This window comes from Carassius gibelio, chromosome A17 (genome assembly GCF_023724105.1).
Source record: "Carassius gibelio isolate Cgi1373 ecotype wild population from Czech Republic chromosome A17, carGib1.2-hapl.c, whole genome shotgun sequence".
Classification (NCBI taxonomy): Eukaryota; Metazoa; Chordata; class Actinopteri; order Cypriniformes; family Cyprinidae; genus Carassius; species Carassius gibelio.
In genome coordinates this window covers 24,850,236-24,861,584 of record NC_068387.1, presented here as the reverse complement: position 1 = coordinate 24,861,584, position 11,349 = coordinate 24,850,236, and the positions used below count along the sequence as shown (strand labels likewise).

At 34.4% G+C, this 11,349-nt stretch overlaps 2 protein-coding genes and 1 non-coding gene across 3 annotated transcripts; 2 read left to right on the top strand and 1 right to left on the bottom strand.

Moving 5' to 3' along the window:
- Positions 1 to 648: 648 nt before the first annotated feature.
- On the bottom strand, positions 649 to 731 carry trnal-cag (transfer RNA leucine (anticodon CAG)). The gene has a single exon. It is a non-coding gene; the product is annotated as a tRNA-Leu (tRNA).
- Positions 700 to 3,661, top strand: LOC127933413 (dual specificity protein phosphatase 23). Its single transcript, XM_052530414.1, has 3 exons — positions 700 to 1,599; positions 2,097 to 2,372; positions 3,390 to 3,661. Exons 2-3 carry the CDS (start codon positions 2,103 to 2,105, stop codon positions 3,576 to 3,578), a joined length of 459 nt encoding a protein of 152 aa, XP_052386374.1. The 5' UTR covers positions 700 to 1,599; positions 2,097 to 2,102; the 3' UTR covers positions 3,579 to 3,661.
- A 5,799-nt stretch (positions 3,662 to 9,460) lies between these two features.
- On the top strand, positions 9,461 to 11,321 carry LOC127933547 (gap junction epsilon-1 protein). The gene is made up of 2 exons (XM_052530592.1): positions 9,461 to 9,708; positions 10,626 to 11,321. Exons 1-2 carry the CDS (start codon positions 9,583 to 9,585, stop codon positions 11,019 to 11,021), a joined length of 522 nt encoding a protein of 173 aa, XP_052386552.1. The 5' UTR covers positions 9,461 to 9,582; the 3' UTR covers positions 11,022 to 11,321.
- The last annotated feature ends 28 nt before the right edge of the window (positions 11,322 to 11,349 follow it).

Below are 11,349 nucleotides of genomic sequence, written 5' to 3'. Positions count from 1 at the left end.
ATAACGTCAAATCTTTGAGACAACTTTGCCAATTAATTGAAAATCCGATGCAGCATCCAGATGATCTGCCTATAATAACCATTCAGAAATATGCATAGATTCCTAAAAGCTGCAGCCAATCATCAAAGAGATATAGAGATTCAAGAAATGACATTTGACCAATTACAGCACAGAAAATGTTGCTAGCAAATTTGCATTTGTTTCCACTTGCGAGCACTATAGGTTTGGCTTGTTTGGTTGGTTAATGAGCGATTTTATTTAACGTGTCACGACTACATTTTTAATACTACGATAACACCTTTACAACAATATATTTTATTATTCAAAGAGGCATATATTCTATACGATTGTCAAATGACCTCATTGCACCAATGTGCACATATGCATGCTGTATGTTGCAATAATACAATCAGTAAGCGGTTACTAAACTTATGCTTGGTCAATGTTTGCGATCTATGACAACAGACAGCTGCAGAAGATTTCTAGCCTACAAACGATATTCCATGGTATAACTAGGTTTATGCAAGAATTTCGTGACTGCAGACTCAAAATATGAACTTAACACAGGTCCTGGTTGTTTAACCAAAAAAAAAAATATGAACTTAACACAGGTCCTGGTTGTTTAACCAAAAACAAAAATGATATACTTGTCAGAAGTGGGATTCGAACCCACGCCTCCAGAGGAGACTGCGACCTGAACGCAGCGCCTTAGACCGCTCGGCCATCCTGACATGCTATACGCTAATTTTTATGCTAGATTTTTTATTCGCTTAGCAGTGTCCTATGACAACATATAACTATATTTTGTACATTTACTCGTATTTATAGTGCACTGTATCAATGCTAAAAACCTTTTCTGATACGATCGTACTTGCAGTCCTGGTGGAAACAGCGTTAAACCGCATAAATACACCGCAACTAGCAATTAGCAACTATCAAAAAGCGATGTTGTCAGGTACTACCAGTCTAAAAGTAGATTCTCACGTTTTAACACGTCAATTTGATTTCTAATTCAATGACTTAAAAGTGTTCCTGCGTCATTTATAAGGTTTAACAGTATTTTTCAGACGGCAAAGTCTGTCACGTGGTAAGCGTTACTTAACTAGAGATGGGCTAACCGCAGTCGTTTATGATTACAGTAAAACGTACTTTATTTGATCATTTTACAAAGAATATTGCGTCAAATTGTATCCATATATCAGCTGCAAGTATTTTACAGTTTCTTTGTTTCAAATGTTTAATTTTTAATGGAAAGGCTGTTTGCACTAAAGCAAAACACTTGCTCAGATTTCCCCGTGTTTTAATGGAAATGCGGGTTTATGGCCTTTGTGCGCCCTCTACAGGTAAATACTGCATGAAGCAGACTGCAGTGACTAGTTAGTAACGGGTGCCGCCCAATGGTCAAACTCGACAGCTGCTTCAGTTCCGCCTGAACAACATGAGCCTGTGTTCCACAAATTGCATTTATATCTATAGCTAAAATAATAATATGTAGATCATAATACTGTATAGATCAGGGTGTGATTATCAGGGTCTTCAGAAAAGAACTGTTTAGAGCTGATATGGATCACGCCGAGTAAACATTGGACTAAAAACAAGGTACAGAACACTTTGTGTGTTTGCAGTCAAAGTATTTGATTAATTTACCCCACAACCAGAATGTAGAATGATACAATGTAGGCCACAAACATGGCAAAATGTTATGATATAAAATACAATATGCAATCCAATGTTGCTTGTGGTTGCACTATAATATAACAAAATTTAAGCATAATGCTGGACTGTGAAATTAAATTATAAAATACAATGATATTTGAAGTTTACATTTGCATTGTAAAATTGCACCATATAATACAATATTATTTAAGGTAATGCTTGTATTACATCTTTTGTTTTGTTTTTTACTTAAGAGACTCATTAGTATCATTAAAATGCTTTTTTTAATTAATATTTTGATTTACTTTTTGTATTTTGGGTGGGGGTTATAGTGAAAAAAAATTTTAACTTTAAATTTAAAGTATATTAGAATTGTTCCTTAATGTTGCAGAGATGCATTTGTTTAGAGGTAAACAATTTTTTTTTGTTACACAACAGAGAAAACTATGGCTTCGGCACAACCTCCAAACTTCTCCTGGGTGGATCCTGGTAAAGTTGCAGGCCTGGCAATGCCTCGGATGACGGCCCACTATCAGTATCTGCTGAACAACAGCATTAAACATCTGGTGACCCTGAGCGAGCGCAAACCTCCTTACCATGACACCTGTCCTGACCTGACCCTTCATCACATCAGGATTCACGACTTCTGCGCGCCAACGTTTGATCAGATCAACAGATTCCTGTCAATAGTGGAGGAGGCCAATGCTAGAGGACAGGTAAAACAGGCCATTTAATTATGCACATCTATGTTTTCAAATATTAATTAAAGCTACATAATCGCAGCTAACAATTATGCTTTAATACGTTTTGCTAACTTTCCCATTAAGTTAAGAAAACGTTGAGTCTGAATGCTCTCCGGTATTTTCTTTTCCTTTTCTGTTTTGTTTTTCTTGGTTATGCAACCATTAGGGTAACATTCTATTTGATCATTTTGCAGCTAGAATGTTACTTTTGAATAATCTTTAAACGTTCTAAACATTTAAAACATGTTAGACAAATATCCAACTAAAACATTTCAGAAGGAAAAAAAAAAACATGAACCATATAAATAATGTTTTTGTGTTAAAAAAGGAACCAAATTTAAATAATGAGTGAGTACATCATATCTGTATTTTTACCTTACCTCAAGTCACTATGGCAAGTTGCACTATTTTTCAGTCATCAGGATGGATTTCCCGGGAAATCATTATTTCATAATTCCTCCATGCTTGTTAATGTCATATCTGATTAATTAATATTAAAAAAAATAATAATTAATTAATAAAAAAAGTTCAGGCAGATAGTATATGCAGTGAAAGTATGCGATCTTGAAGCGATTAAACCTCAAACTGAAAGCAAAAAGTGAAATCTACAGTTACCCGTAATAAAACACGTACCAACATAGTTTGCTTCACATTTTCTGTACACTGACTTTGCAAAACAATGCTTAGGTAGGCAACCAAGCGAATCTCTAAACCATTTACTACTTTGCAGCAACAGCATATAAGCCACTTACCTGCTCATAAGACATATTTTCATAGAGTTGTGATGTCGTTAGTTATATTAGCACTAATACAACTATCATCTGTAGCTATATGTTTACAAAGACATTAGATTCATCCGCGCTGAATATCGGAGCCGAAGCACAACTCGCGCAAAACAATGTTCTTCCGCAAGCAACGCATACTTTATGCTTTAACCGCTGGAGGATGCTACTTTAAGCACGTCTGTGTTGAAGTATTTGTCTTCGGCAGGCTGTGGCGGTGCACTGTTTGCTTGGTTTTGGGCGAACAGGGACGATGCTCGCCTGTTACCTGGTGAAGAGCAGGAAAATCACCGGAATCGATGCGATTAATGAGATAAGAAGCCTACGCCGAGGGTCCATTGAAACCAGAGAGCAGGAACAAATGGTGGTGCAGTTTTATCAACAAAATAAGGTGTAAAATAAGAAGCATTTGTTTTTATGATGCAGATGTTTATGAATAATGTTACATCAAACAATAAAGAATAATTTATTTCCAGTGTATTTATTTAAGTACCTTGGTCTGTCCACTAGAGGACGCCCTTTCTCTTCACTCCAGAGTTTTGTTTCATGTGTGATTGGTTTCTAAAGGTTTTTGATGGTCTTGATGGACCAGAAATAGATGGTTCTGCACTGTCATGAAGATCAGAGGCTCTGGACTTCTGCTTGGACTGTCCACCTTTATCATGATCTAAGAAATGTAAAACAAGCACTTATAATCTATGATCAAAGCCATAGATTTATATATTGGCTATACAAATATTGCTCTAATTCTGATTTTTATTAAGTGTTATAAAAGGTTCACACTGCAAAATAATGTCTTTAAACAGTATTTGGTCTTGTTTTCCAGCTCTAAACAATCTGAAGTCAAAATATGTTTATTTAAAATTTTAAAACTATGAAACTACCTTTTGCATTCTTGTCTATGACAGTATTAGAATGATAAAATATATATTTAAGCAGCGATTACACACTTAATTCATAAACAAGTGCTCATAACAAGTACTTCTTGTCTTTGTTGAGAAGTGATAATTACACTAAAAATATATAGAAACAATTTTCACTGATAAATTGCTAGTAAATTTCAAAATAAATTACAAAAAAATATCACTAAATAAATGTGAAATTTTGATGTAGAAAACTGAAACAGTATTTTCTTAAAGAAACACTGGTTATATTACAACAATCAATTTGATAAATATATAAAGTCTAAGTCAAATGACCTCTTCAAAGTCTTCCGGAAGTGATGTTTTATTGCACTTGGCAATCCTCTCAACAATTTTTACAGCTTTTTTTGTCTTCCTTTGTGACAGTGACCATCTGGAGACTCTGGAATAACCCTGTTACAACATTAATGTCTGCCATATCCAGCAAATGATAGATGATAGTATCATATATACAGATACCAATAACTTACGTAGAATAACTAAAGAGAACCTTCCTTTCAAATTAGATTAAGAATCACTCATAAATATGTTATAGTTCCAATGCAAGCAATTAACAGTGATAGATCAGAAAGATGAATGTTGGTGGAGTCATTGCCATCTGTAGGATTTTCCATGAAGGAATGTAATGTGCCAAAGCAGGAAGGAGCACCAAACCAAATGAGAACAGAGTAACATAACGGAGGCAAAATTCCTGTTGTTTGATCCAAAGACTTTGATAACTGTTTCCAAGGCCATTGGTTTGGTTCCCATAAAAAATGCATGAACTGATTAAATGTATAACTTGCATGCAGTACAAGTTGCATTGGATAAAAGTGTCTGGCAAATGCATAATGCAATATAAAACAATTTTGCAATCAAAAAAATTATTTGCTTTTCAACTATGTTAAATGACCTGCTGATTTAGCATTCTGGTCTGATGTTAATTTGTGTACTAAACAAATAACAGCTTTAGTAATAAAGTGTTAAATAATGCATATCCCAGAAACTCCAAGGCCAAAATATTAACACAATAAAACATTATTTTCTCTCAAAGCTGTAAACAAAAATGTTACGTCATACTCAATTCTGGAATGCATTTATGTCATGATAGTAGCTTAAATGCCACTCGTTTTTTTGATGCACTTTGAATATAACATGCTTATGCATGAATGGTTAATTTTTATACATTTGCTTAGGCCCTAATACTTTGTTACCAGTTCTTGTGACATAATCTGTACTTCACATGAGTTTCTAAATATACTCACTAATGTCCACAGGTTCTCATCTGCCAATATGTAGGACAGTCTCACAAAAATATGAATGAAATTATATGGAAATAAAGAGCCGATAAATGATTACGTACAGTATCTATACTTTCCAACAGTTGCAGTAAAGTAAATGTATGGACCGTGCAATAATTTGTAAGTTTTTTTGTCTAACCTCACACCATGTATAATGACATGCATCTTAAAATACATACAGTAACACCACATGAATGCATGATGTCAAAGCACAAAACAAGAATTATGGATCTACTTTATTTGTGAATGTGACAAAATGTCAATGAGATTAGTCTGTCTAATCGACCGCCTGCATGTCTTTGTCTCTGAGCTCTTGATGTTCTTCAGACAGTGTGTCTGTGACCGTCTCTTCTGTGAAGTTGAACTCTGTGTTGACCGGTTGCTCACCCTGAGCGTGGTCTGCGGTCTCAACGCAGCTGTTCGAGTCCTCGCAGGCCTCTGGAGACATGTGGCGTCGGATGGTGAATGCTGTGGCAAGCTCCTGTATCCGAGCTTTCTCTGCCTTCAGGTTGGCGAGCTCTTTGGTCAGCAGCGTCGCATCTGCGGGAGACTGACAGCTCGGTTCAATGGGGGCATTCGGATCTTGAGTGACTGCTTCTGTTGAGATTGTTACTTCATGTTTAGGTTCTGCAACTTCCTTGTTTCCTCAGTATTAATAGCCTCAGTAGCAACTGAGTTTTCGGCTCTAGGATGTTGGGACCCGTGGAGCTTCTCATACAGGGGTTTCCTCTCATCCTGAAGCGCTCTACACAGATTCTCCAGTTTCTGGGTCTTCAGGGCGATAAGTTCAAACTCCTTCTCCTTCAGCGCTTTCTAGATGAGAACATCTTGATCAAATTAACCTGTATCTACTATTAATACTCAGCAATACTATCTGGATGAAGATTCATGCTCTTGATTCTCACTGTACAGCTAGTTGTTAAATTCTTAAAAATTAAGGTTCCTTGTTTGTGTCTGCATGAAGAACCTTTAATATCAATGGAACCTTTCCGTTGCACAAAAGTTTTTTTTTTTTTTACAGTGGAAAAATTTCTTTAGATTAATAAATGGTTAAAAAAGGGTTCTTTTAAGAATTAAAAGGTTATTTGGAGTACCTGATAGTTCACTATATCCTACAATATTGATATATGGGATATGAACTGAGCTACTTACATCTAAACCATATCAATGAAAGCTTTATTACAGCCATCAAAACGGGATTTCCAGGCCGTTGCCTCCTTCTCTAACTTTTTCATCTTCTTTGCCATCTGAAAGACAAACCAACATCTCAACAGCAGACATACAGCAATCTGCTTAGTGATGTTTTTATTTGTTTGTTTTTATTATTTCTTATGTACTATGTACATATGTTGTATTAATAGATTGAATTGGCTTTTATGTTATATATGACTGTTTATAGGTTTCATTTAATTTAAATTCAGTTATAGTTTAGTTTTAGTTTTTATACATTTCCATTTAGAAATTGTAGTGCTTCAGCTTAAACTTAAGCAACATTCCTAATTTATGTTTAGTTTTAAGTTTTTCACCTAAATCATTTTAAATTTATTTCAGTTTGTTTATTTTTATTAACAGAATTCAGACTTTTTTCAAATGACAGAAAGGGTTTGATTTCTTTCTTTGGGTTTCATTTATTTTTATTTCAGTTTTATTTTTAGTTTAGTTTCAGTTTTAGTTTTCCAGTTAGTAATTTTAATTTTAATAAATTTTGTTCTGTCTTCCAGTTGAGCTACACTGAACCTTCATGAATTTGAATGTGTTTCATTCCTCTTGCACTGATATACTGACAACTACAGTATTATATATTTCATTAGAACTAAAAATTTATGCTGATCATAAATTAGATTATAATATGCAATTGCGAATCTCATGAAATGTCAAGATCATGTCATATTTCAATTCATTATATTTATATATATATATGACCTGGACAACAAACCGGTCATATGTGTAAATTTTTCAAAATTGAGATTTCTAAAGTGAGATCGTCTGAAAGCTGGATAGATAAGGTTTCCACTGATGTATGGTTTGTTGTGATTGGACAAAATTTGGCCAAGGTACAACTATTTAAAAATCTAGAATATTGAGAAAATCACCTTTAAATTTGTCCAAATGAATTCTTAGCAATGCTTTTTACTGATCAAAAATTAAAGTTTTTATATACAGTATTTACGGTAAGAAATTTACCTAGTGTTTACATAAGGTTTATATATTTATTTGTTTATTGATTGATTGATTTTTTTTGTGTGTTGTGGGATTTGTTGCATGACAAGCATATTTTCTTACCATTTTCCATTACTGTCATGTAATAAAATCAAATTCTCATGAAAAAACATATAATAATATTATAAACACTGTATAAAAAGAATCAGGCAGCATGGTTTGGTATTATACATTTAGTTGATGCTGATTAAAAAAATTATTGTGCTTAATTATGATGAAATAATGTAACATTTTAAAGTAAAGTAACAATTTAAAAAGTCTTTCCAAATAATTTGGAAAGTATGCATGCACAGTTAGCAAAAAACTCCAACATCTCCTTAAAAACTTGTTCATTATACAGTCCACTGCAGCTCTAACCAATGCTCTGAGTCTGAGCAGCACAGATATTCTGACCAAGCCTACATTAATCTCAGTGTGAAAAGGCTCTATCGGCAGAGATCGGCTCTCAGAGCAGCATGTTTTCAGGATCGCACAGTTTGACCCTCAGTTTGCATGGAATTGCACTGGATCGTGTATGAAAGCCACACGGGAAATGCTGATCTTCCATTAGTGATTTCATCAGATTTGACCACGCAGAGACAGACAATTGCTTCCCATGAGGTCTTGCTTTATGCCTGATTAAATGAGGACAAACTGTCCACTTGGGCTCAGGCTGGTAAGTTTACAAAATAGAATTAAATTCAATATATATTTATTTTTTGTTTGTTTATTGCGTTTCCACTGAACTTGAAAATGCTACATGCAAAAATAACTGTATTTAAACATGCATGTGTGCACATGCATGCAGCTTCAGAAGAGGCATAAATGATAGGCCTGTTTTAAAAACATTCTCAAGCTTGTTTTGAAAACATTAGCTGCTGCATTTGTTTTTATTCCTATGTTTAAGTTGTTTCTTTCATTTCCCTTTAAGCCTTACGTTTGTTGTTTTTGTTGTTGTTTTGTTGCCCCTTTATGCCTCAAATGCCATCAATGTTTTTTTCTGCTGATGTAGTTTAATGGGGATAATGTGTGAACCACATGTCCAGTCCTTTTGTTTTTTCCTTTTTGTTGTCTCTCTGTACATCGTGGGTAAATGGAGGAAGGTAGAGCAGGTGAAAGGGAAATATGCAGCACAGGTCAACAGGAGCAGCAGTGTTTGAGCAGAAGGCAACAGGTCTGAAATGAAGGCCAGGCCTTACAGAGTAATCCAACTTAAAGAAAAAAAGAAATTATCATGTCCTTAAACTACATCAAGAACTTCTATGAGGGATGTGTAAGTAAGACAGTGTGTGTCCGTTTCGTTTTTATTTTATTAATTTCCTCCGGATGTTTCATTATTTTTGTGGCAAAATCAAGAATCACATTATTAGGTTTTCTGCATTTTTATATATTTTGTTTTAATGGATGCTTCATTCTAGTGACAAACTTGTCAACAGATATTTTTATAACATTTTAGTGATCATCTGTTTTTACCAGTTAGGTTTGATGGTGGTCATAAAGCAACTGTACTGTAGTTTTGTGCATTTCGATGTACTTTTTTATTTAAACGCTAGTAACGTCTGCTGGTCAAAACTCTGTAAATGCTATAAACATAAATAAAAACTACTTTTACAAACTCATTGATTTTATTGAAATTATAATCTATGCAACTGGTATATTTAATATATGTGTATATGTGGATAATCAGAGACTTCTCTTCCTTTTTATTATGTGTCATTAAAAATGTACACAAACAAATGCATTAAATCGACCCCAGATCAGGTAATATATATATATATGTATATATATATATATATATATATATAAATTTGTTTTATGATTCTTTGAAACGTATATTTTGAGGATTAAAAATGTATGCGTTTGCTTTAAATAATATTGTTTTATGTATGTTCTGACGTACCTATTTTGTTTTATCTTGTTTGATTCATATTCTTTTTTCTAGCTCCGGCCTCCGACTGTGATTGGTCAGTTCCACACCCTGTTTTTCGGCTCCGTGCGCATGTTTTTCCTGGGCGTTCTGGGATTTGCTGTTTACGGGAATGAGGCCCTTCATTTCAGCTGTGACCCCGACAGGAGGGAGCTCAACCTCTTCTGTTACAATCAGTTCAGACCTGTAACGCCGCAGGTAAAGTTGCAAAAACATCTTAAGTTAAGTAATACAAATGGAAAGCTTTAACTGAGTGTGAGATTTTACAAGTTTTTTATAAGAACTAAAGATACAGTTTAAATGTTGTAATTTTATAATTCATATTTTCTATTGGCCTCAATTATTTGTACAATCTTATTATTGTTTTATTTTAAACTAAATGTTGAAAACCAATTAAATACCTAAAAAAAATAAAGCTTCAGTAGGTAACTTTTGTAAAAATATATTTTTTACATATTTGTTAAACCTGTCATTATGTCCTGACAGTAGAATATGAGACGGATAATCTGTGAAAAAAATCAATCTCCTCTGGCTCCTCCCAGTGGTCTTATTTCCATTTGCAGTTACAGACCGCTCCCGGTAAGAAACAACCAATCAGAGCTGTGGTCCGTAACTTTTTGTTTGTGTTCAAAATGTAGAAAAATGTATATAGTAAGCGAGTACAACATGAATCCATTTTCCAAACTGTGTTTTCAGCTTGTCCTGAATCACTAGGGTGCACCTATAATAAGTGTTTATATTCGGACTATTTTAGATTGCTTCGGGGGTACCGCGGCGGAGTAACCCAGTACCTTTGTGATTCTTCATAGACATAAACAGAGAGAAGTAGTTCCGGCTACGATGTTCTTCCGCAAGACGCAACAGTTCTGTTTATTAACCGCTAGAGCGTCAAAAGTTACCGACTGCAGCTTTAACATATACTTAGCCACTCGTCACTTTGACTTTTTCACTTCTAAGATTTTTATGGAAATCATGACACATGTAAAAGTTTAAGTTTAAGTTAAGATTTGAAAAATAAACATTTTAAAAGAATCTATTTATTTTTTTATTGCTAGTTACAAAAATAGCCCTTGCTTACGAAATATTAATAGGGGAAAACTTTTTTGTTTTTGCAGGTATTTTGGGCCCTGCAGCTAGTGACGGTTCTTGTTCCAGGGGCCGTATTCCATCTGTATGCGGCATATAAAAACATAGACCAAGAGGATATTCTGGAACGACCAACATACACAGTGTTCTACATCATTTCTGTACTGCTACGGATCGTCCTGGAGGTGGCTGCATTCTGGCTCCAGAGCCGTCTCTTTGGGTTCCTGGTTCATTCGCTGTACTTCTGTGATGCCAGTTCACTGGACAAGACATTCAACTTCACCAAGTGTATGGTACCTGAGCACTTTGAAAAGACCATCTTCCTCAGTGCAATGTACATTTTCACCATTATCACCATGATTTTGTGTATGGCTGCGATCTTTGAAATCCTCTGCAGAAGGCTGGGCTATTTAACACATCAGTGACCAGCTTAAAAATAGCACACAAAAGAATGCAAATGTAAAGAAAAGTGAATTTTTCATATAATCAAACTGCATGATCGCATGCCTTCCATCCAGGTTTTTTTTATATTTTTTACTTTACTGTGAATGAAACACTGTGAGAGGCAAAAATAAGTGTTTGTAAATATTTTGCACAATAATAATCTACATTTTCATTTGACTTATTCTTTAAAATAATCAATGACTTGCCTTGTAATGCTTTTTTAATGAAACATTACTGTCTTGTGTATTACTGTAGATGTATGTTTCATTACAAATATTAAATATCCAATTAAACTTTTAACAGAATTAT